At 42.0% G+C, this 27,188-nt stretch overlaps 1 protein-coding gene across 2 annotated transcripts in view; it reads right to left on the bottom strand.

Moving 5' to 3' along the window:
* The window catches only part of GSAP (gamma-secretase activating protein), a 199,833-nt gene that overhangs the window by 82,280 nt on the left and 90,365 nt on the right, over positions 1 to 27,188 (bottom strand). The window contains exons 12-16 of one of the 2 annotated variants that reach the window (XM_077471204.1): positions 19,375 to 19,463; positions 14,166 to 14,243; positions 6,449 to 6,532; positions 4,141 to 4,233; positions 1,898 to 2,118 (exon numbers count right to left, since the gene is read on the bottom strand). In XM_077471204.1, the coding sequence (XP_077327330.1) occupies positions 1,898 to 2,118; positions 4,141 to 4,233; positions 6,449 to 6,532; positions 14,166 to 14,243; positions 19,375 to 19,463 (565 nt within the window). The remainder of the gene's footprint in view (positions 1 to 1,897; positions 2,119 to 4,140; positions 4,234 to 6,448; positions 6,533 to 14,165; positions 14,244 to 19,374; positions 19,464 to 27,188) is intronic. The other variant, XM_077471205.1, reaches the window with a different exon arrangement.

Here is a 27,188-nt window from a genome sequence, read left to right as displayed (position 1 = left end):
ATGGTCAAGTCGCTAGAAGCCAGCCATTACTACGTAAACGCCACAAATTATCCAGCTTACAATACGCCAAACAGCAGAGACAAGCCACAAACCTTCTGGCACAGTCATTTGGAGTGACGAGACCAAAATTTTGCTTTTTGGTTACAACCATAAACACTACATTTGGAGAGGAATCAGGCCTATGATGAAAGGTACACCATTCCTACTGGGAAACACGGAGGTGGATCGCTGATGTTTTGGGGATGTGTGAGCTACAAAAGGTGGAAACACAGGAAATTTGGTTAAAATTGATGGCAAGATGAATGCAGTATGTTATCAAAAAATACTGGAGAAACACATGCATTCATCGGCCAGGAAGCTGCGCATGGGACGTACTTGGACATTCCAATATGACAATGATCCAAAACACAAGGCCAAATTGACCTGTAATTGGCTACAGCAGACTAAAGTGAAGGTTCTGGAGTGGCCACTTCAGTCTCCTGACCTCAATATCATTGAGCCACGCTGGGAAATCTCAAACATGCAGTTCATGCAAGACAGCCCAAGGATTTATAGGAACTGTAGTATTTTTGCCAAGAGCAATGGGCAGCTATACCATCTGAGAAGATAAAGAGCCTGATCCACAAATACCACAAAAGATTTCAAGCTGTCATTGATGTTAAAGGGGACAATACACGATATTAAGAACTTGAGTATGTAAACTTTTGATAAGCCTCATTTGGGTAGTTTCTGTGGTGATTATGATTTAAAAAGAGTAAACACTGCAGCTTGATAATAAATGGCTTCAGCCAAACACTAACCATGAGTGAAAAATATTTTTGTGTTATTCATATTCTCTAGAAAATGGCCAAGAAATAATAAATTCTGCCAGGGTATGTAAACTTACGAATACAACTGTATATAAAAGACTCATGATTTTGGAGTAAGGCTGCAGCTATTCCCCCCTATGCCTTGTACACCTAGTGTACATTGAAGGGCCCTTGGGTACCCCTGATGATGTTATGTATGAGGAAATGATCGTCGGGACGCTATGCTCACACACTATGCGCATATTCGATCACCATCACACAGCGGTGTGATTTTATTTGACTGGAATTCCAACTTTTTACTTGACCGTTCGAATGTTTTGGAGTTTTTCCTTTATATTCACTTGCACTTTTGACCATGGATTGGAGTGGAGTATTGCCCATATATATCACCCATATATATCATCATATGAATATTTTGTGTTATTGATAGACTGGACTCCCCCCCCAATTAATAATTGTCATTGATTTGTACGGTTCACCATTTTGGATTTTTGCACTAATGCACTTTAATAGGTCAGCTATATTCCAATTTTTATTTTACTAAAAATATGTAGAACACCACATATCAGCCTAAACTGATGACAAAATTTGTTCCTTTTAATTTGTTTTGGGATCTTTATTATAGCAAAAAAGTACAAAATTGTGTTTTTTCTTTAAAATTGGCGCTCTTGTTTATAGCACAAAAAATAAAAACCGCAGAAGTGATCAAATACCACCAAAAGAAAGCTCTATTTGTGCAATTAGTGCTGTATCACAAAAAATGGCCTAGTTGGGATGTGGGTAAATCCTTCTGAGGCTAAAGTGGTTAATTCTGTAATATATTGCTAACATGGAATACCAAAACATGAAAACTAAGGCTAGCCATAGGCAAAGAAATATGCCCCCATCCTCATAGTGATATCTGTTGGGCCAGAGTGGAACATTTATGTCCAGCCTGAGCTTCTTTAAGAAAAAAACAAAACAAAAAAAAAACCTTTAACTGCTTCAAGGGGGTTTAGGAATGTCAGACAACATGAAAACCACAAAAAAAAACATTACAAAAACATAAAGCGCAGGGTTTATATAACATTTTTTTGATCAACTTTTACCTCTATTTCCTGCTGTGGTTGGAGACCGAGGTGAAGTAAGAAGCAATGTAGCATCGCTAGACGCTCACAGTCCTGTCGACTCTCTGCCAAGAATTTAAGGAGTTTTTCCTGGCCAATATTCACAGAGAAAATTATTCCAGTGCAGCTTTCCAATACACAAGAATTTAATAAAGACTGCATAGGGCAATCACTGCACATGCCACTTATTCTAGAGTCTTCATCTGTGGAAAAAAAAAAAAAAGCTCATTAAATAAAGACTCAGAGCATCAGCTCTCAAAAAAAAAAAATATATATATATAGGAGTTTTGTACTTGGCATAAAATCAGTTTCTTGGAGTTCACTGAAAGACGCAGTGCTCCATATTCAGAACCATAGGTTCATGCCGCCCCCCACAGGGGCAGATAAAAAGACTGGGCTATGCCCATGGGCAGTGCTAGCTGGTATACACCCCCCCCCCCCCCCCCCCAGCTATAGGCCTTGAGTTTAGTAACAAGCTGTGTCAGAAGCATTACAACTCCATCGAGAGGTGGGGTGCTGTGTCTGTCAATGAACAAATTTTACGGCAAGTACAAAATTCCTATTTTCGCTTTCGTTCATTGACGGACATATCGCTCCATATTCAGAACCATAGGGAATGTCACCAAGCAGTGCCAAACATGAGCGGTGAGATAACCAAACAATCCTAAGGCTAAAAACACAAGAGCCAACTAGGTAACAGGAGCGCAACAAAAAACAACTGCAGCCCAACCTGAACAAAAACACCCCCAAAGAGGGCACAGACCCTCAAAAGCAGCACCTGCAGATGCCAGCACATCCACTTTGTAGAAACTAGTGAAAGTGTGCACCGATGACCAAGTGGCCCCCTTGCAAACCTGTGCCACTGATGCCAGATAACGGTAGGCCCAAGAAGCACTAAAATGCCTGAGTAGAGTGCGTCATATCAGGAAAAGGAGTAACCGGACCCTTGATAGAATAGGCCTGAGCCACCGTCTGTCTGAGCCATCTGGAAGTGGTTGCAGAAGAAGTGGACAGCCTTTTCCTGGCCCGTCCGTACAAGGCCTAAGTATTATTGATGCAACAGTCTCCTTATGTTATATGCCTTCCCTACTATGTCTATAAACAACTAGGTACAGGCAGCGATATTTTATTTTTATTTTTTTATTGCACTAACATACTGAAAATTTTCAGGACAAGCTTTTGGAGTATACTCCCCGTTTCTATGTTACTCATCTTAGAAGAAAGGGTTACACCCTGAACCCTGAATTTCAATGGTAGCGGGCCATAATTGCACCTATAGCGTTTGCAGCAAGTTAGTGAAGGATTTATAAAGTGTTGGTTGGGTGCTGGGGGAGAGGCAGTGGAAGTTCCTGTATCCCAAAATGTACTGGGAAATGGAGAACAAAAACGACAGCGTAGCTACAGCCACTTCCTTACAGAGCAGCCGTGTGCATGCAAAAGCATCAAGCAAGCCAGCAACACTGACTGTCAGGCAAGAACAGAGGCATTGAGCATTATTGCCAGTAGCAAAGCCTTTTATGTCAGCAAAGTTTTGGTGCCAGCAAAAGTTCAGTGTCAGTAAGCGACCATGCCAGAAAGTGACAGCTCCAGCACGTGACTTTGCCAGCAAGTTTGAGTGGAAGCAACTGCGACAATCTTTCCATGATCATCTTGAGCTAAACCGAGCCAAGTGGTCAAAATATATGAACCCCTTATGCAGAGAAATCACAAATGCCTCACACCGCAACCTAAACATGCCTCAAAACAGAAAATTTACTCTGCATCACCTTCCAGTTAAAGCATATCCACCTAGAAAAACAAAACTTTCATGGGCATTTGACAAGCTTTCATAATGCTTTTGCACATCAAAAACACTATAGGCATGTTATAATTAGCAAGCATTTTAGGTTCATGACCTAGAAAGGGGTGCAGCAAAATTATTTGATTATCTGAGGGTTACCTCTATGCAAGAAGTGATACTTCAAGTATAAGTTCACTTTTGGAATAAGAGACATGTTCCAGCATCTACAGGCTCCCCCCCCCCCCCCCTCCCCGTGACAGTGGGCAGGGGATCTTCTTCCCACACGGCCGTATCAGTTATTCATCAGCTTATAATGAGCTGCGAGAGTTGGTTAAAGCACCCACAAACTGTTTACAGGTCAGGCTCCAGGAGTAAGGTTTTTCCTGCAGTAATTTGTTCTGCTTCCCAGCCAAAAACAATGTGTAATAGATAGACTAGCACTCACCTGATAAAAACAAGTGATAACACATCAAATCAGGATACTTTGTGTTTATCAAGTGGAAAAAATGATCAGGTAAATAAACCGCAACATAGCTACCTAGAAAAGAAAAAGGTTATTTAAATTAGAAAAATAAATAAAATCAATCAGTCTAAAACAAGTCCTACAGCGGGACCAAGTGCTAATCTATCCTTATTTAGCTCATTACAATAATTGGTGGCCCTAAAATGTAACTAAACCCAGGATCCTGCATTCACAATATCTGGTCTCCCACAGTACATGGAAATGCAATTATTTTATTAAATATAAACTGATAAATAAATTTTATTATCAGCAGTATATAGCAGTTTTGTGACTTCTATCAGTGTCCAGCCAAGCACTGGTTAAAGCTTATAGGAGTTTTCAGGACTGTGCTAGGAGACTGCAAGACCCCTGACTCTGTCCTGACAGTGCTGATTGGCCCTGTGCTGATCACATGCATCCTCCCAAGAATAAAAAAAAACCTCTAGCAATACACCCCAAACTGAGCATGTGCAGCCTGGCTCCATAGGACTGTGTTATTAGGAAATTATTAGGAGGAGAGGGTCAGAGAAGCCAGGATCAAACAGCCAGTGCGATTCAGGTGCAATGCGGGAACCTGCACTGGATTCGCAGGGTTCTCGCATCGCACCAGTGTGAACCAAGCCGAGTTGAACTAACAAAATAATAATTTAAGATTTGTTACAAATGATAATTGTGCCAAAGCAGTAGCCTAAGAAAACCTAAATATCTAGGGGAATTATAAGTGCACTTCCTGGTATATGCAAGTCCCTAGGCACTCCTGTGCCTTTAGCCTCATAACTGTATATCTACATTTGGAAGTCCTAAGGCATTGTTACCTTGGAGTGCAAGTCGAATGAGATTTGATAATGTCACAAATGTGCTGCTCACTGTTCATGTCAGAGCCTCAGAGCCTCCAGCAAGAAGTAAAACTTTTCCTCTACTGATATGGCCACCTCCTCACAGAGACAAGAGTGCAGAACAAAGCGTGTTAACAGAGAAGCTCACCTTTGGCAAAAAATAATAAATTTGCAGATTGCTGATGCAATGCAAGTCTCCTGCAGATCTGTCAGTGTATCGGCTTGCTTGTACCTCCTACGAGGAAGCCGATACATTCTGACAGGAAGCCTTAAAGTGATATTAATGGATAGTTTTTTAAATAACAAACATGTCATACTTGCCTCCATTGTTCAGCTCGTTTTGCACAGATTGGCCCTGAACATCCTCTTCTGGGGTCCCCTGGTGACACCTCCTCGCATCAGATAACCCCCAAGGATAAGCTCTCTCCTGAGGGGGGTACCTTGCAGCATGCTCCCAAGTCCAGCATTTGTATCCACAGATACTAATGCCAGACTCAGCCCCCCCCCCCCCCGCATCATTGGTTTTGATTGACAGCAGTGCGAGCCAATGGCTGCGCTGCTATAAATCTATCCAATCAAGAGACGGGACCCCCTGGAGAGAGTGACAGCACATTCCCGAACAGCTGAAGGGGTCAGTTAAGTAAAATGGGGGGCCGGTGACTGCCAGGTGTTTTTTTTCACCCTAATGCTTTAAAGTGAAAAAGCACGAGGGTTTACAATCCCTTTAATGAATGACCACAGCAAAATGGTAGTTTGACAACTACAAGCTGACAGCCGCAAAAGCTGCCAGACATTGTAGTTTTCTATTAACAGAGCCCTTTGAATGAGCGACGTAGCTGGGCAGGCAGAATAAGGCATGACCATATTTTTCTACAATTTGTACAGCTGCTGGAGGGAAGCTATCACAGCAGGGATTGGGGAGGTTGCGGTGGCCGGTGGTCCGCCATTCATAACATGTTACACCCTGACAATGGGTGTAACATGTTATGAAAGGTGAACTTACCCTTTAAGTACAATCAAACGCCTGCATGATGACCTAGACCAGTTATGGTTTAAGGAAACCTAACAATATACACTGGTTTTGTACAAAAAAAGTGATCTCCTGCTCATGTTTGCTGTAATTTTATCAGTACTTTATTCCTTATTACTACGTTGGGACCGATGATGTGACTGTAGTAAGAAGACAATCCAACCGGAGGAGGAAGTAGAATCCATAAATTAACCTGAACAAAAACAGCAATTGAGTGATCTTTGAACTGACGTTTGCTAAAATTTTCACAATGTAAACAAACTGACCAAGTGAGGATTATTTTTTTCCTCAAATGGAGAGTTGTGCTATATAAAAAAAAATTTAAATCTACAAAGCAATTATTATTTTATATGTTGTGGCTACAAATATATGTTAAATTATTTACCTAGATTTATAAAAGATAATCTCTTGAGCTTGCAGTTGCTAGCGTCTTTCATTGGCGTTGCAATTTTAAATGTTTTGCTACATCCTAGAAACAAAAAACAAGCTTTGATTTAAAGATCTAGCCAGTGGTTTCCATGAGCTTATAATGAATGCAAAAAACAGGAAATATCTGAAGTAGGCACGCACTTTAAAATGACACACAAGCATACAGAAAATATAAATGAAAAAAGGATGTTAGGATGGAGTTTGTTTTGAATATTGAAAATGAATTAAAATAGTGTTTTTGGTTTGTGGTGCTCAGATAGTTTCGTTCCTCGTCAAGAGAGAGATCATCTTTATATAAAATTGTTAAATTGACTAATTAAAAACAAAAAGTCCCAAAAAATGAGATGTGGCAAAGAAGTTTAACCACTTCAATAACCAGGCACTTAAACACCTTCCTGCCCAGACCAATTTTAAGCTTTCAGCACTGTCGCAATTTAAATGACAATTGCATGGTCATGCTACACTGTACCCAAATGAAATTATAATTTTTTTCCCAACAAATAGAGGTTTCTTTTGGTGGCATTTGATCACCTCTACGGTTTTTATTTTTTGCTAAACAAATAAATAAATATGTTTTTTTTTTCTTTTTCAAAACGTTGTAAATAAGTAAGTTTTCTCCTTCACTGATGGGGCTGCACTGACAGACTGATATATATAAATAATTTACCTGTACATACGAGTGTGGGACATATGTGCGTGTTCGCATTTTCGTGTGAGCATGAGGGAACGAGGGGGCGCTTTAATTTCTTTTTATATACACACACTATCTTTAATTTTTTTTTATCAGAAAGGATGAAGAACATCCCTTGTGATGGCATGGGCCATCACAAGGGCATGGGCCATATCCTCTTTATAGAGAAATATGGTGGTCTATTAGACCCCATATCTCTCCTTTGGCTTCCAAAGCATCTGATCAAATCAAGATTGGTTTGATCAGATGCTTAAATTCACCCTTTTATTTTCTAAATTCCAGCTCCCCTATGTAACAATATAGCTTTAATAAACAGCTTTTCATTTACTACAGGGCTCGACAAAACCCGGGCGCCAGGTCGCATTTGCGACTAGAATTAGCGATCTGGCGCCTGGGGCAGCACAGCTGGGGGTATCCTGTCTCCGTGGACCCCTCCGGCGTGATCGCGTCGGGCCGCGCCGCCGGCGGCTGGAAATTGAGCCCCCGGCTTTGAGGCCTTCTGCGAGCCTATGGTTCCTTCTGGAATCTGGCGCCCTCTTGTGGTGGCCGTTGGAATGACAACCAGCAATGCTAATGGAGCTTCCCCTGCTTGCCAGCCCATCTCCTTCCCTTTACTTAGAACCCCTAAACATTATATATATTTTTTATTCTAACACCCTAGAGAATAAAAATGGTGGTCGTTGCAATACTGGTCTGTCACACCGTATTTGCACAGCGGACTTGCAGGCGCACTTTTTTGGGGAAAATTTTTTTTTTTTTTTTTATATTGTGAAAGATAATGTTATGCCTAGTAAATAGATACCAACCATGTCCTGCTTCAAAATTGCGCTGGCTCATGGAATGGCAACAAACTTTTACCCTTTAAAATCTCCATAGGCGACGTTTTAAAAAATTCTACAGGTTGCACATTTTAAGTTACAGATGACACCACTTTCATATATGCGTTCGCTTCTGCACGCAAGCTTGGCGTGACAGGGCGCGTTTAAAAAAAAATTATTTTTTTCTTATTTTAAATTTTATTTTTATTTTTTTCACTATTCTTTTAAAAAAATAAAATGTGCGTCACTTTTTCCTATTACAAGGAATTTAAAAATCCCTTGTAATAGAAAAAAGCATGACAGGTCCTCTTATATACGAGATCTGGGGTCAGAGAGACCTCACATCTCATATTTACACTAAAATGCAATTTAAAAAAAAATGTGTCATTTAAAAAAATAAATAAATCAAATGTCCCTCTAAGAGCTAAGGGCAATAACTTTGAGACAGGTGGGGGGCTGGGGGCCATCTTCCCCTCACTCGTCTCCATGTCAGGCCAGGGACAGGTCCAGATCGCCGTCACGGGCCTGGCTCCTAACTTTTTTAGCTGGCTCCTAGATTCCGAGCAAATTTGTCAACCCCTGATTTACTATACACACGCTTACCTCAAAATTCTGCTAGATTACTTCTGCCTTACTTCCTGGACATACTTTAGGTCATGGCACAGTAAAGACTTGACCAGCTGATCTCATTAGCACACACCCTGCATCATCTACCCTCAGCTTGTCAACTACTTCCTGTGTCATGACCTAAAGTATGTCCAGGAAGTAAGGCAGAAGTAAATCGAGCAGTGTTTTGAAACATCCATAAAGACAGTGAGGCATGCGTGCATTTAATAAGGGCATTACAATATAATTACATGCTGGCACGTATGACAAATCCTTCTAATGGTATAACAGGGTGAAGACATAGAGTGACAGATACACCTACTGGTCCATCGATGTCCCGCGTCTAGAGAAATTCTGGCTGCAGCATGTCTGCGCGGATTAGATTATTAACAGACTCTGGACGGACGGGAGATGACTAGCGTGGGTTTTGTCAATGGAGAGGGGTGGGATGAGTCCCGGTGATGCAGGGTCTGACGTGAACAGAGACACTGCCCACTCCTTTCTTTTAAGCAAACAGCTCAGTAGCGCCCTCTAAAGACGGAATTACAAAACGCGTAAGGGTATAACACTATATATATATATATATATATATATATATATATATATATATATATATATATATATATATATATAGGGCAAAAATTTGTAAACCTATTACAGGACAATTTTATGGTACAGTTTATTGAGGCCCCAACTAGGAATGATGCTCTGTTGGACCTGGTAATCTCAAACCATGCAGAACGTATTACTAATGTTCAGATAAAGGAACATCTGGGTAGCAGTGACCATAACATGATTTCATTTGATGTTAGCTGTAAGCAAAAATCACATACGGGAAAGATAAAAACACTTAATTTCAAGAGAGCAAATTTTCCAAGGATGAGGGCTGCTCTCCAGGACTTAGACTGGGAGAGAATATTGGCACCAATGGGCACAGAACAGAAATGGGAATTCTTCAAAAAGCTTGTTTGTGATCTCACGGCAAAGTATATTCCCATGGGCAATAAGTTTAAAAGGTTAAAAATAAAGCCGATGTGGCTCACGGCCAAAGTTAAAAAAGCTATAAACTATAAAAAAAGAGCTTTCAAAAAATATAAAAATGAAGGAACACTAGTGTCATTTAAATGTTACAAGGAATTTAACAGAATATGTAAAAAGGAAATCAAGGATGCAAAAATTCAAAAATGAAAGACAAATTGCAAAAGACAGTAGGACAAACCCCAAAAAATTATTCAAATATATTAATAGTAAAAAGGTTAAGTCTGAGCATGTAGGCCCTTTGCAAAATAATCTGGAGTGGGTGACTGGGGACAAAGAGAAGGCTAACTTATTAAATACTTTCTTCAGCTCTGTGTATACAAAGGAGCATGGGGGAGCTCATGTCCACAATGGGGGTGGTACTGACGCAGCCCCTAATCCACAATGGCTCATAAGTGATATGGTCCAGAAATATTTGGACAGAATAAAGGTGGAGAAAGCACCTGGACCTGATGGCATCCACCCACGGATCCTAAAAGAATTGAGCTCTGTAATTTCAAAGCCATTGTATCTAATTTTTAGGGACTCATTAATGACAGGAATAGTACCACTGGATTGGCGCAGGGCCAATGTGGTGCCTATATTTAAAAAGGGAACAAAGTCCTTACCAAGTAATTATAGACCCTTTAGTTTAACTTCTATAGTTGGGAAGATACTGGAGGGATTAATAAAAGACCACATAGATGAGTTCTTGCAGGAAAAAAATATTTTGAGCAACAGACAGCATGGATTCATGAAAGACAGGAGTTGTCAGACAAACCTGATTTCTTTTTATGAGGTGGTAAGTAAAACCTTGGACAGAGGGGTGGCGGTGGATGTGATATATTTGGATTTTGCAAAAGCATTCGATACTGTTCCGCACACACGGCTCATGTGTAAGGTAAAGTCTACAGGTTTGGAAACATCAGTTTGTAGATGGATAGAAAACTGGCTAAAAGACAGAATTCAGAGAGTAGTGGTTAATGATTCTTACTCTGAATGGTCTAAGGTTATGAGTGGTGTACCCCAAGGTTCAGTGCTGGGACCCTTACTTTTTAATATCTTTATAAATGATATTGGGTCTGGGATCAAGAGTAACATTTCCGTCTTTGCAGATGACACCAAGCTATGTGGTGCAATAACGTCCTTACAGGATGTCACCAATTTACAAGCAGACCTCAATGCTCTGTCTAATTGGGCGACTATGTGGCAGATGAGGTTTAATGTTGAGAAATGTAAGGTTATGCACTTGGGGGCTAAGAATATGCATGCATCATACACGCTAGGGGGAGTACAACTGGGGGAATCCATAGTGGAGAAGGATCTGGGGGTTTTGGTAGATCATAAGCTCAATAATAGCATGCAATGCCAAGCTGCGGTTTCCAAAGCGAGCAAAGTCCTTTCTTGTATTAAGAGAGGTATGTACTCCAGAGAGAGAGATATAATTTTGCCCCTGTTCAAATCATTAGTAAGACCTCATCTGGAATATGCCGTTCAGTTTTGGGCACCAGTTCTCAAAAAGGATATCGGGGAACTGGAGAAAGTGCAGAGAAGGGCAACCAAACTGATAAGAGGCATGGAGCAACTCAGCTATGAGGAAAGATTAGAGGAACTGAATTTATTCACTCTTGATAAGAGGAGATTAAGGGGGGATTTGATCAACATGTACAAATATATAAGGGGTCCATATAGGGAACTTGGTGTCGAGTTATTCACTTTAAAGTCAACAAAGAGGACAAGGGGGCACTCTTTACGTCTAGAGGAGAAGAGATTTCATCTCCAAATACGGAAAGGTTTCTTCACAGTAAGAGCTGTGAAAATGTGGAATAGACTCCCTGCAGAGGTGGTTATGGCCAGCTCAGTGGATTGCTTTAAGAAAGGCCTGGATTATTTCCTAAGTGTACGTAATATAACTGGGTACTAAAATTTATAGGTAAAGTTGATCCGGGGAAAATCCGATTGCCTCTCGGGGGATCAGGAAGGAATTTTTTCCCCTGCTTTAGCAAATTGGATCATGCTCTGCTGGGGTTTTTTGCCTTCCTCTGGATCAACTGTGGGTATAGAATTGGGTATATGGGCTGGTATATGCATGTGTGTGTGTGTGTGTGTGTATATATATATATATATATATATATATATATATATATATATATATATATATATATATATATATATATATATATATGTGTATGTGTATATGTGTATATATATGTATAGTATATTTTATTTATTTTATTTGGTTGAACTGGATGGACTTGTGTCTTTTTTCAACCTGACTAACTATGTAACTATGTAACTATGTATATATAAGCCTTATGTGTATCCTTACATGCTGTTGCCTATTGACGTGAATGTGACCAAACTGAGGAGGGAGAGGTCGAAATAAGCTGAGAAGTGATATCCCTATTAAAACCCGATTGCATACAACCTCTGTTAAGCAGCCACCCATGGGGGAATGCACAAGGTGGAAGCGGTAAAGGTGTAGGAGACCAGAACAGACACCTGCACACGTTCTAGTGGATTGGACACTGTTTGACTTCATCCCCCTCTGTTTCTCTTGTTTATATGTATGGAAACTCATATGCAATTTTTATCGTACGGACACGGATATGCACTTTAATAATGAAAGCACAGTAGCACTTATAATATGATCTTTGCCTGCAGGTGCTAACCATTAGATATAATATAACACGTTGAGGTGTATGAAGTACTTTTAATACTATTATATCATATATGCATGTGTTTTAAAGGGCATATAGAGTGATATAAGACTATGGTTTGAGTATTGGTAGTTTAAAGTAGCGCTGTTAGTGTGTGATTTTTAATCAGACATTTGGATTGTCATTTAACCACTTGCTGACCACCTTCTGCACATATACTGGGGCAAAGCAGCTCGGTTGCGCAAACTGACATACCTGTACATCTGTCTGTGCATGTGGCATGGCAGGCACGCTGCAGAACGCAATGTCAGCCGGCCACCCATGATCGTGGGAAAGAAAACAGATTCCCGTTCTGATAGGAGAGTACAGCGAGATTGGATATTTCTAGTGATCAGGAACAGTGATCTCTCTGTACTCAGTCAGACAATCCCCCACAGAAAACACCTCCCTAGGACACACTTAACTCTCTGATGGCCCCTAGTGTTAACCCTTTCCCTGCCAGTGTCATTTATACTGTGATCAGTGGATATTTTTAGCTCTGTTCACTAATAATGTCACTGGTCCCAAAAAAAGCATCAAAAGCGTTGGATCTGTCGCAATTCTGCCAAAATCGCTGATCACCGCCATTGTTAGTAAAAAAAAGCGATAAATCTATCCCCTATTTTGTACATGCTATAACTTTTTATGCAAAGCAATCAATATACACATATTGCGATTTGTTTTACCAACAATGTTTTATTGGATAGGTATAATAGCAAAAAGTAAAAAAAAAAAAAAAAGTTTTTTTAATTGTAATTTTTTTTTGTTTATAGAGCAAAAAATAAAAACTGCAGGAGGTGATCATATACCACCAGAGGAAAAATATTTGGGAAAAAAAGGACTTCAATTGTGTTTGGGTACAGCGTTGCACGACCTTGCAATTGTCATTTAAAGTAACGCGGTGCCGTATCGCAAAAAATGGCCTCGTCATTAGGGGGTAAATCCTTCTGGGGCTGAAGTGGTTAAGGTGGTAACGGCCTGTTTACATGACAGAAATCAAAGTGACGATATCCTTGTCAGTTCCAGTTTCGGACATCACACAGTAGGTGGAACATCATCAGTTCCTCTCACTGTGTTCCAGGAACCGGATGCCACTGGTCACATCCTGAGGTGGGACTCCCTTCCGCCGCCTTTAAAACAAATTCAGTTGCTAATTAGCTGCTAGAATTATTTTTGCTGCAGCGATGACCAAGTAAACACAATTAACTATGTTTCAGTTATAAATGAACACAGGAAGATCAGCACTTATTGCTTACTGTGTTCATTTAAGAAATGAAGGGGACAGTAAATATGACATCTGGCAGCTCTGCAAGGGGGTACATGGAGGGAATCAAAGCTATAGGAAGGGAGGGCCCGATTGTGGAAGGCGATGATCATAATATTTGGGACAAAATTACTGGAACCAAACAGGAGAAAATTGACCCATAAACTTTTTATTTAAGCTTGTTAATAAATAAGCTCCGTTTTCATTGTTTTATTAAAATTTCACAACCTGCTAAAGAGGCCTGTGTATATTACAAAAACTATCCATATGACCTCGCAGTGTTCTGTGGGTTTCCTCTAAATGCTCTAGTTTTCATTCATACCCTAAAAACACAATGTGAATTTTTAGACGTCATGCTGAATGTTTTGTCTCAGGTTTGTGTGACTGTGGCCGGAACATTAGGCAATAAGCTCATCTGATGCCAAAAAAAATAGAAAAATAAATACAAATTAAGCAGTAAATATAAGAAGAAAATATTAGGAAAAAGACGTTACCAGACAATGAAAATTGGGTACTTAAATGTTAGACACTACAAGCACACGGTTTTACAACACGGAACCCTGGACTTTTTTTATCACCTTTATGTAAAAATGCTACTGTGTAAGTGATGTCTTGTGCTTCTTTTGGAGGTTGATAGTAAAATAGACACAAACCACCTAATTGAAAAAACAAACAAAAAAATAAAAATAAAAAGTTTATTTAGCTCATCACAAATGGCTATTACATTTACATTTCTACTTTACAAATTTAAAAGGAAACTTTGACAAACTTCATGGAAGTAGAGCTACAGATAAACCATATGAAAAGGGGGACAACTGAACTAAACACAAATGTACAGACTCCTAAAAAGTAGCACCAGAATAAAGGTGGCAACTATGGCCATAAATAGAGGGGGGCAGGTACCCACAGAAGGACTCTTGTTCAACATTACTGCCTTGTAGTCTCTTATTAAATTTACATCTGAAGAAATAATTTCTCAGGGGCAAATCATTTTATCTTATATATAGCACCATTATATTCCATAACACTTACATTTATATTTGCATCCTTAATTGGCAAGGGAAGAAGAAAGAAGAAGAAAGAAGAAGAAGAAAGAAGAAGAAGAAAGAAGAAGAAGAAAGAAGAAGAAGAAAGAAGAAGAAGAAAGAAGAAAGAAGTCGTCAAGTCCACCAAGTTCAGTGTATGTGTGCTTATAAAAAAACACTACCATTTTCAAATATTCCTGTACATTGTGATTTCTAAGAAACATGGCTAAAAGTTTCCCTTTCATTTATCCATGCATCAATGTAAAATATTTTGTGCTGTATTTTTCGCTCCATATGATGCACCTTCTCCCACCAAAAAATGGGGGGGGGGAAAGGTCTTTGCTTCTTATGCAGCGAATAATGACCAGCAGGGTCGCTGATAGGGGGGATCGTTGCAGTGGCAGAACAACGCCCTGTGCAGCTTTCTGCACCAGCTGAAAGCCTGTTTCTCCCCACCTTCAGCTGCTAGAGGGAGAGAAACACAAGGTATTGTTCTGTAATTAACCCCCACAGGTTCAGAATTTACATGCAACTTGCTCGCTATTTATATGTAAAGCTTGCTAGCATTTACAGTATTTCACAAAAGTGATTACACCCCTCACATTTTTGTAAATATTTTTATAATTTCTTCTCATGTGACCACACTGAAGAAATTACACTTTGTATAACAGTGTAAATTTGCTGTCACCTCACCTAAACCGCTGGCAACAAAAGCTAGTACAGTCATAAGTGAAAATATCCAAATTGGGCCCAAAGCGTCAATATTGTGTGGCCACCATTATTTTCCAGCAATATCTTAACCCTCTTGGGCATGGAGTTCACCAGAGCTTCACAGGTTGCCACTGGAGTCCTCTTCCACTCCTCCAGGACATCCTGGAGCTGGTGGATGTTAGACACCCGGCGCTCCTTCACCTTCTGTTTGAGGATGCCCCACAGATGCACAATATGTTTTAGTTCTGAAAACATGTTTGGCCAGTCCATCTTTACCCTCAGCTTCCTTGACAAGACTGTGGTCGTCTTGGAAGGGTGTTTGGGTTCATTCTCATGTTGGAATACTGCCCTGCGGCCCCGTACTGTGACATACAACTTCTGTATGTCACAGTACGTGTTGGCATTCATGGTTCCCTCAATGAACTCATATGTCCCCAGACCACGACACTCCCACCACCATGCTTGACTGTAGGCAAGACTGTTGCCTTTGTACTCCTCATCTGGTTGCCGCCACATACACTTGACACCATTTGAACCAAATAAGTTTATCTTGGTCTCAGACCACAGGACATGGTTCCAGTAATCCACGATCTTAGTCTGCTTGTCTTCAGCAAACCGTTTGTGGGCTTTCTTGTGCATCATCTTTAGAAGACAGGATGACAGCCATGCAGTCCATTTGATGCAGTGTGCGGGTCTTGGCAATCTTCTTATAGCCTAGGCCATATTTATGTAGAGCAACAATAAAAAAAATTCAGATCCTTGGAGAGTTCTTTGCCATGAGGTTCCATGTTGAATTTCTAGTGACCAGTATGAGTAAGAGTGATAACACCAAATTTAACACATTTTCTCCCCATTCATACCTAAGACCTTGTAACACTAACGAGTCACATGACACCGGGGAGGGAAAATGGCTAATTGGGCCCAATTTGGCTATTTTCACTTAGTGGTGTACTCACTTTTGTTGCCAGAGGTTTAGACATTAATGGCTGCGTGTTGAGTTATTTTGAGGGGACAGCAAATTTACACTGTTATACAAGCTGTCCACTCACTACTTTACATTGTAGCAATGTGTAATTTCTTCAGTGTTGTCACATGAAAAGATATAATAAAATATTTACAAAAATGTGAGGGTGTGCTCACTTTTGTAAGATACTGTATATGTAAATGAGGTTGGCAACCCGGCGCGATCCATATGGAAATCACACCCCTTCCTCTGCATGCCGCCCACCTAGAGAATGTAAACAGCCACTCCTACTCCCATTGAGCCTGCCACCACATACTGTACTTGCAGAGTGGTTCAGCCCTGCAGCAGAGGTGAGTAAAGTGAAGGGGTTATTGCTTGGGAAGCAAAGGAGAACAGGTAGGAAAGGTACACAGTGAAGGGATCACCATGGGTACAAAGATAAGCAAAGGGAGGGGTTTGTGATCAAAGGTTAGCATAGGGAGGCATGTAGAGGTAATCAAAGTGGGGTGGGGGTTTGAGGTGCAGAGGTGAGCAGAAGTGGATGGGAAGGAGGGGATGAGTTAGAGGGGCAGAGCTGTACTGAGAGGGAGATAAGAATGCGGAAATTACCAGAGATATGGGGGATGTTACTGTTGTAAATGTCTCAATTAAGTTGGTGGTTAATGTAAATACTCCTGTTGTGTTAAGGTCAGTGTAAATGTCCCAGTTACATTGAGGTATCAGTGTAGAGAGTGCCCTTACATTGGTTGTCAGTGTAGAAATATTATTCCGTTATGTTTTATTAAATATTTTAGTACACCATTTGGTGCAGAATATTTTTTCCTTGTTTTCCTCCTGTAGCGATACGGACTGTTTCTAGAAAGTTTTGTACCTTCCAGTGTTCTAAACATAGTTTGTCCCCATGATTATTCGTGCAGCCAGTGACCTCCTATCAGTGTGCCAAATGAGCGAGTTATGGGGCGTATAGTCCTCTTTGAATCTGCTGCTATGCATCCATGTACCCCTAGACTACAAATCCCAGGGACCTTTGCAGTGGCCTGAAGGTTTCTGGGAGGTCGCGGCCTACAATGCGGAACGCTACTCCCACCACGAGGCCCAAGAGGACTAATCATGTTACCTGCTGTCGGACATCCTGTTACTAGCATCACTTGCAGCACATATCCACCGGTGCTTATGTGTGGGAAAAGTCACTACAGAAGGCAGAGACAGGATCTGTTGCCAGAGTGTTGCCATCTGTGTTCCTGTCTAGATGACCTCGGATGGATTTGGGTCGTTGGTGAGAGAGCAAGCTGCTCAATCTTTATCTATTCACTACTACCAGTACAGAACACCATGCACAAACATCTCCCCCAAAAATACTTTACTGCATTGCTGGAACACTGTGCTCAGATGCCTTAGGCCTTCACCACCCGCAACCTATTGTTTCATCTACAACCAAATGGATTACAGTTAACAAGCTCCAACTTTCTAGCAAAGAATAACAGATCTGCAACGTGTATATATACCAGCGGGAGATTCTCTCTCATTAGAATAGCATAGGCAGTCTAGATTACATCTATCGCAGTGGGGCCACATATGTAGTTAACTGAAATATCCACTAGGAGGCGACTTTGGATCTGAATATAGTGTACACTTGTGTATACAATATTATGTATCGTTTAACCATTGTTGTGTAACCAGGAGAAATCTGTTTGCTGAGTGGGTGCGTTATCCCAGCTCCTCAGATTAATTCCTTCCTTTTGTGACATAACTTTCAAATTTGGGTTTGGAGTCAAATTTCAGAACCTTATATTACCGAGTTGTTTGATTCTTGCTTTATAGTGTTAACAGGATTTCTGAACCCAGAGTGTCAGGTGGGTTGGAAGATTCACTTGGTCATGGCCATGCAGATGAGCAGGTAATTCTCAGAAGTTCAAGGGGGCCATGTTAAACTCCTCTAAAACCTAGGTGTGTCCTATAGTCAGGCACGTCTTATGGAGCGAAAAATACGGTATTTGTCACCAAAATAAATAGTAATGGAGCTAGTGCAAAAGGGACTTTAAACACTCGCCGTTTTCAGAAAGGTTTTCATTTTTCACACATTGTTAAAATCAGAAAGGTTTGCAGGAAAACGACTTAAAACCCCCCAAACATATATTTTCTGAAAGCAGAGGCTGTGGAGAATAAAATGGTGGGTGTTGAATTTTAGGGCACACAAAAGGCAAATCCGAATTTTTTGGTAAACTATAAAATATGTTGTGTTGAGTAAATGGATACCAAACATGTCAAGACACAAAACTGGGCACGATAAAAAAGGCGACAAACCATGGTACCTAAAACTTTGCATAGGTGATACTTTAAAAGCCTTTACAGGTTATCATTGTAGAGTTAGTCATGAATTATGGCACTATTTATATTGCCCTCACTCCGACATTCATGCCGATACTTCATATGTGTGGTGCAATTGCCGTTTACATACATGTGTGGGACTAAAATGTGGGGATGACAGAGGTGCTTTGTTTTGTTTTTTAGATTTTATAAAAAGTGTTTTACTTTTTTTTTTTCTCCCCCTTCTTCAATGACATCTACTGCTTTCACAAGATGGCCAACAAGCTCCCAATATGATCATTTTGGCAGATGGCGAGTACTCCTTTTGGAAACATCGGGATTACAGAGGGAAAAGAATGTTCCTCAACCACCTCTGTATCTAGCTCTCAGGAGGAACCGTCCCTTCTCACTACAGTAAAAGTGATCAGGTGGTTGTAGAGCCACCCAGATCACGTTTCCTGAACAGCCAATCAATGGCTGTAAAAAACAAACAAAGGTCAAGCTCACCAGTATAACCACTTGCAGCCAGGACATTTTTGTACATTTTGCGATCAGCAAGTGGTTAAAGATATGGTTTGCTTTCAAATGACCCTTCAAGGGTAGAAATTCTGAAGGTAAATATTTTTTACTCATTACATAAACATAAAATTGGGAATATTCACTTTAATTACTGCAAGTGTAATTATCAGTCTGGATGAACTAGTCCATATTGGCTACCTTTTTTAGCATCAATATTATATGCTAAAATTTTCCATATTAGTTTGTGCAGATTTTTCTTACCTGTCAGATTTGTAAAAACTTGTAAATTTGAAGCAGTTACTCTGCCCCTTCCTCTTTCTTCAGGCGGGTCATAACCTAAATTGACCAAGCTGAGATAGAAGAAAATAAATAAATAAAAGAAAAGGTTAATTATCAAAAAGCTCTCTTTTTCCCCAACAGCTTTTATAACTAAACCAAAATAAATCTAAATTATATATATTTTTTTTTTTTTTAAACTGGCAGTATCAGAATCTACCAGTACTGTTGAAAGCAATGATTAAACTAGTTGTATTTACTTCAATACAGAAACAAATGTACTGAACAAAAAAGATTAACTGCTGTTGTACAGAAAAATTTATATATATATATATATATATATATATATATATATATATATATTTTTTTTTTTTTAAAAGACATGTACTTTAGTATTCACAGCCTTTGCCATGACACTCAAAATTGAGCTCAGGTGCATCCTGTTTCCACTAATCATCCTTGAGAGGTTTCTACAACTTTGAGTCCACCTGTGGTAAATTCAGTTGATCAGACACGATTTGTAAAGGCTCAAACCTGTCTATATAAGCCTACAGTTAACAGTGCCTGTCAGCGGAGCTAGAGGCTAATATGTGAGCAGCGGTAATCAGGGGCTCCGGCCGGGACGATTAATAATGCCACGATCCTGAGTGTCAGAGACACTAATCCTTCGCTACAGCAGATGACTGAAGGTGCATAGGAGGTGACAGCTGACCATCATGGTCAAATATAGTCCAGCACCCATGGAATGTGCCGGTGTCAGAAACCATGAAATCAGACCGAGACAGAAGTACAGTTAAATCACACTTGTTTGATAATAAAAGTAAATAGAACAAACCTAGTCAAAACATAGCCAGAGTTCAGGAACCAGAATGGATAGTCAGAGAAGCCAAAACGTCAGGGAGCCAGAGAAGAGCATAGTAAAACAGCAAGCAGGATCTGGAGCCAGAAGGAATGTCAGCCAAGCAAGTCTTTAAACAGGAATGCAGGAGAGCATCTGATGTTGACCAAGGCAAAGGCAGGGATCCTCTGGGCTGGACGTCTTCAGTAGCCAGGACTGTCGAGCAGGATATCAACAGCTGGATACCTGTGGAGAGACAGGAGCTGGCAGTTTGCTGACGGCTAAGCAGCCAGCTCTGAGAAGGAAGGGCTGAGCCCAGCCCTGACAGCTGGAGAACGTTTGGCCCAATTTGCTTAGGGGTCCCAAGATGAAGGCAGACACTCGGAGGAGACACAAGGGGAAAGCAGTGTGCAAGGGAGCAGAGCTAATCTGCTACACACAGACTCCTTTGTGGTAAGCCCCCTACCCTGCAGACATCGTGGGCAAAGAAGGGGTTATTCCCTGGATAGGCTACCCCAGGGGGACCCGGAAGCCATAGAGCTGGCAGGAAATGACATTTAGCCTTCCCTAAAGCAAACCATGGAGGCCATATGCACATGCCAAACTACCTTGACTGAGCACACTGATGGCATGAGAGCTGAAATGTCCTTTTTAAAACAAGACATGCACAATGTTAAATAAAGGGCCACAGAGGCAGAGCAGAGAATTCGTGATCTGGAAGATATCGCTCATCCTCTGGAAAGCACGGTGCAAAATCTGCAAAAAGGAGGTTGCTACCCACACTGATAAGCTGGGTGATATGGAGGACCATCAGAAACGGAATAATGTTTGCTTTATGGGATTTCCTGAGGGAGCAGAGTGTAAACAACCTGAAGATTTCCTAGCACTATGGCTTAAAGATAATATGGCAGACACTAGATTCTCTCGCTTCTTCGCTATAGAGCAAGCACACCGGAATCCCTTCAAGACCACCACCTCCAAGTACGGGGCATAATCGAAGACGAACTTATGAGCAATAATATGAGAACTTTGTTAAGATTGTTATTTTTTATGTTCGCAAATTGATTGCAATCAACTGGATTAGGAGAGACTACCTCACATTATCTTGGAAAGCCCTAGTCAATGCAAGTGTTATGCTGTACAAAATGACTTACGAAGCTAGGGGGTGCCCTAAAAAAGTCAATAAAATGTGGGCCAAATGGGTTGACTTCGATGACACAGTGACAGATAACTCTTGAGCATTTACTTGTTAATAAGTTAAGGCAGGCACTGAAGAAAGTATGTCCAATTTGAGTTAATGGGGTGGATAGGTAATAGCACACTTCACAGCAGCTTACAGGTATTTAACCTCTTGTGTTCTTTAATGTATTTTTATCTATTAGTTTGTGTTCCGGACTGACAAAAACAAAGTGTACATACAGAAACAATCGAAAGGCATGGTACAGACGAAATGTATTGTAATGGAACAATGATAATGTTACGGTATCATACACCAAGGTCTGTAATCCATTTCTCTTTTTGTTTTGTTTGTGCATATGGCAATAAAAAAAAAAAAAAAAAAAAAAAAAAAAAAAACACAAAAAAAAATAAAAATAAAATAAAAAAACTGTGCATGTCAGAGCACAAACCAAGCCATGAAGTCCAAGGAATTGTCTGTAGACCTCAGATACAGGATTGTATTGAGGCACATATCTGGGGAAGGGTACATAAAATTTTCTGGAGCATTGAAAGTCCCAATGAGCACCGTGGCCTCCATCACCTGTAGATGGAAGAAGTTTGGAACCACCAGGACTCTTCCTAGAGCCCAGCAAAACTGAGTGATTGGGGGAGCAGTGCCTTAGTGAGGGAGGAGACCAAGAAACCGATGGTCACCGACAGGAGGTCCAACATTTCTATGTGGGGAGAGGAGAACCTTCCAGAAGAACAACCATCTCTGCAGCACTCCACCAATCAAGCTTGTATGGTAGAGTGGCCAAATGGAAGCCACTCCTCAGTAAAAAGGCACACGACAGCCTGCCTGGAGATTGCCAAAAGGCACCTGAAGGATTCTCAGATCATGAGAAACAAAATTCTCTAGTCTGATGAAACAAAGATTGAACTGTTTGGCCTGAATGGCAAGCGTCATGTCTGGAGGAAACCAGGCACCAGTCATCAACTGACCAATACCATCCATACAGTGAAGCATGGTGGTGGCAGCATCATGCTGTGGGGATGCATTTCAGCAGCAGGAACTGGGAGACTAGTCAGGATCAAGGGAAAGATGACTGCAGAAATTTACAGAGACATCCTTGATGAAAACAAGCTCCAGGAGCACTCTGGACCTCAGACCGGGGTGAGGGTTCATCTTCCAAAAGGACAACGACCCTAAGCACAAAGCCAAGATAACAAAGGAGGGGTTATCGGACAACTCAATGTCCAGTGGCCCAGCCAGAGCCCAGATTTGAACCGGATTGAACATCCCGGGAGAGATCTGAAAATGGCTGAGTACCGATGCTCCCCATTCAACCTGATGGAGCTTGAGAGGTCCTGCAAAGAATGAAAGAAACTGCCCTAAAATAGGTGTGCCAAGCTTGTAGCATCATACTCAAAAATACTTCAGGCTGTAATTGGTGGCAAAAAAATATTGAGCAAAGGCTGTGAATACGTATGTACATGGGATTTTTTTTTTTCGATTTTTAATTTTCAAAAGATTTTACACAAACGTCTTTCATGCTGTCATTATTGGGTATTGTCTCTACAATTTTGAGGAAAAATAGGATTTTTGTACTCGCCGTTCATTGACGGACACAGCTCCTTTAAATCTTGACAGTAGGGTTGTCACGCCACCTTCAGGAGAGGACTGAACACTAACACATGTAAAAACAGCAAGACTGCATAATTCCACCCAGGGGGCGGTTCCTCAGGCTATAGCGCCTCAGCCTGCTTCCTGCAGCTCAGTACGTCAACAAGCAGTATAACGTAAAATAGGAGGGGTGTGTGTTGTGTCCGTCAATGAACTCTGAGAAAAGGATTTTACGGCGAGTACACAAATCCTATTTTCTTGATCATACATCACGGGGACACAGGAGCTCATTACATAGTGGGTTATATAGGCACCTCTAGTGATTGGACACTGGTTAACCCCAATTAAGGAGAATTCCTCCCCTATATAAACCCTCCCATATGGGAGGCACATCAGTTTTTTCGCCAGCGTCTATGGTGGTTAGTCACGTAAAACATGTGCTATGAAGAAAGCTCTGTGCAGGTCCTTGCGGGGGCCTAAGGGCTACAACAAACCGGATCCATATCTCGGGCCGATATATTGACTCCCAAGATGGTATGGTACCCGGGCCTCGTCATCCGAATAAACTAGGTTTTGCCTGTAAGTACTCTCCTATTGGAAGACTGGGCTCTGGGAAAACCAGACTTGGTGTACTATTTACATAGAGGCATGAAAGTTTCTGGCAGTGTCTTTTACAAGGTCCAGGTAGGAGGTTCTTCTGAGAAAGAACCCCAAAAAAACCTGAAGGTTGGCACAACTCTGCCCGCTGTGATGGGTGAAGGCTGGAATCTGTCCGTTTTCAGCAATTCCTGCGGCGAGGACAGGTAAGGGAAGTTAATCCTATATATAATTATATTATGGATTTCTTAATTTGAGTAGTAGTATGTCTTACCTGGTTACCACCACTAGAGGGAGTAAGAGCAGCCTGATGCATACTTACATGCCTTTCAGTACACACACTCAGTGAAGCCTGGTTCTCCAGAGGTCTCACGTCTTCACTGCAATCCCTGCCACAATAAAGGTAATACAGGGGTCTGGGGGTCCCACGCAGCTCTGATGGATATTCCCTTCCCCCCCCCCCCCCCCCACCGGATTCCGGCGGTCCTCATGCGCTCTCGCCGAGCGTGCTCCCGGGCTAATGGAGGAGGGGGGGGGGGGAGTGTGGTTGTGAGCCGTGCACGTTGGTGTGCATGGCGCTGTACTGCGCAGGCGCCACGCGGCAGATTTAAAAAGCCCAGAGCGTCAGGGGGCTGTAAGTGTGAGACACAGGAGCTGTGGGCAGTAAGCATCCCAAGGGATTGGATCCAGGCAAACCTTAGACACCTACTCAGCATCAGGTTGTGCAGTTTAAGCATATAGATTTATTGTGAGACTTTAAGCACAACAGTGATTGCACTTTGTACTAGTACCTCTGCTTTGTAGCTTAGGACTAGGTCTCCTCAAAAGAGGGTCTCAGGGGGAGGTAAGAAGGGCACTGGTAAATCACCACCTAGGTCCAGGGGTTCTAAAAATGCCTGTAAGTTACCATCCCCCCCTGCAAGACTGGAGCCAGCCTCACAGGATGAGTCAGTGCCCCTGTCAGGTTTTGCAGCCTCTCCTAATGTCTCAGCCCCGGTATACGTCACTGAGGACTCCCTTAGAGCTACATTGGAGGGTTTTGAAGGGAGAATCATGAATTTGATTTCTGCTTCCATAAAAGATAGCAGGAAAAGGGGTAGATCCCCCTCCCTCTGCTGAGATTCCTTTCAGATGATTCTTCTGACAATGAGGAGAGATCCCTATCTTGGGACAGGGATCTTGAGCAGTCGGAGGGATCAGAGGAAGAGGAGAGAGTCCCCTCCTCCCAGGCACTCAGAAAACAGGAGCAGTATTATACTAAATTGGTGCGTGCCACATTCAGAAAGTCGCTACGTCCTCTGTTTCTTCTCTGGGAGTCAGGAAAGTCCCACAAACTGCTTTTTCCTTTCCAATTCATCCCTTAATGGATAAATTGTTGTATGAGGATTGGGGACATCCCGATAACTGTTTGCTCCTCCTAAAAGGTTTTCTATGCATTATCCTCTGGAGGAAAGTTTCACCAAGAAATGGGGGGTCCCATCTGTCGATGCGGCTGTTTCTTGCGTGAATAAAAACCTGACCTGTCCATTGGATAATGCTCAGCTATTTAAAGATCCAACTGATAAGAAGTTGGAAACATTATTAAAAGCCTCCTTTTCCATGACTGGCACTGTAGTGCAACCTACAGTCTCAGCCGTGGGGTTGTGTCAGTTCCTCAAGGAACAGGTTAAGCAGATGCTTGGCCTCCTTCCCAGTGAAGAAGTGGAGAATTATGCAGAAATACCTCAAATTCTGTGTTTCATGATTGATGCGATTTTGGATTTGGGCAGCTGAGCTATCATGCAAGAAGCATTTGATTGGGTTCTTGTTTAAAGGGGAACGATTGTTTGGAAAAGAATTAGACAAAATCGTCCAAAAAATTTCAGGGGGTAAATCTACTCTCCTTCCAGTCAAAAGAAGCAAACGTCCATCATTTAGGCATTCTCTCTCTCCCGGAGCATCAAGCTCTAAGCAGTGGCGAGGGCCTTCTAAACCCTCCTCTACAGGAAAGGCTCAGGGCCGGGTCCAGGGGCAGAAAAAGACTTGGGGGCAAAAGCCTGCCAAGCAGAGCCCAAAAGCTTCCTTGTGAAGGGGCGCCCCCGCTCGACCGAGTGGGGGGGAAGGCTCCTGCGGTTTGCAGAAGCCTGGCGGGAAGAGATCCGGGACAAGTGGGTGATCTCTTCTGTATCTCTGGGCTACAAGCTAGAGTTTCAGGAGATTTCACCTTCTCGCTTTCTAAGGTCAAGGATCCCCAGGGACCCAGTAAAGCAAAAAACGCTATTTCTGGCCTTAGATCACTTACTATCCCAGGGGGTGATAGTAGAAGTGGACCCAAAAGAACAGGGTTCAGGGTTTTACTCGAATCTCTTCACCGTTCCAAAGCCAAATGGAAGTGTCAGACCTATCCTGGATCTGAAGGATCTGAACCGTTTTTTACGCATCCGGTCCTTCCGAATGCAGTCAATTCGCACTGTGGTCTCCTCCCTGCAAGGGGGAGTTTATGGCATCAATAGACATCAAGGATGCATATCTACATGTGCCAATATTTCCCGCACACCAAAAGTATCTAAGGTTCGCGGTAGAGCGGCGCCATTTTCAATTTGTGGCCTTGCCGTTCAGGCTCGCTACGGCCCCTCAAGTCTTCACAAAGATTCTGGACCCTCTCTTGGCAAACCTAAGAGCTCAGGGTATAGCCGTCATGGCTTATCTAGACGACTTGCTTCTCATGGAGAAAACAATAGCGTTCCTGAACCACAGTGTTACCAGAACGCTAGAACACCTGGAACGCCTAGGTTGGATTATAAACCTAGAAAAGTCATCCCTACAGCCTGCTACCAGGTTGGTATACCTGGGTATGTTTATCGACACCGCTCAGGGCAAGGTGTTTCTTCCAAGGCCAAAAGCCTTGGCCATTGGGGATCTGGTGCGCCTAATTCTGGGCAGGAGATCTTCCCCCATTCGGTTGTGCATGAGACTGTTAGGGAAAATGGTCGCCTCCTTCGAGGCAGTTCCATTCGCCCAGTTCCACTCAAGGCCTCTGCAAAGATGCATCCTTACGGCTTGGAAAAGGAAGCCCCAATCCTTGGATCTTCCTATGCGTCTATCCCCAGGGACACACAAGAGTCTCGTCTGATGGTTACAAACCGAGAATTTGCTGAAACTTTTCTTCCTCTTCCATGGAAGGTTATTACGACAGATGCCAGCCTGACAGGCTGGGGAGCAGTGTTGGAGGAGACGTGCTCGCAGGGGAAATGGTCTGCGATCGAGAAGCTATTGCCCATAAAGTTCTTGGAGATCCGGGCAGTTTATACGGCTCTCAAACTGGTCTTCCAGACTACGGAGTCTCCCTGTTTGGGTTCAGTCCGACAATGCCACAGCAGTGGCCTATATCAATCACCAGGGCGGTACCAGGAGTCTGGTTGCGCAAAAAGAGGTGAATTGCATACTTGTCTGGGCAGAAAAGCATGTTCCATGCCTTTCTGCAGTATTCATTCCAGGAGTGGAAAATTGGCAGGCGGATTTTCTGAGCCACCAGCAGTTGTGCCCAGGAGAATGGGCTCTGCACCCCGACGTGTTTTGGGACATATGTTGCAGGTGGGGTAC

Source organism: Lithobates pipiens, unplaced genomic scaffold, assembly GCF_037356315.1.
Source record: "Lithobates pipiens isolate NorthernLeopardFrog02 unplaced genomic scaffold, aLitPip1_a1.2 Scaffold_8, whole genome shotgun sequence".
Classification (NCBI taxonomy): domain Eukaryota; kingdom Metazoa; phylum Chordata; class Amphibia; order Anura; family Ranidae; genus Lithobates; species Lithobates pipiens.
The sequence above is the reverse complement of the archived record's forward strand: the minus strand, read 5'-3'. Positions and strand labels throughout refer to the sequence as shown.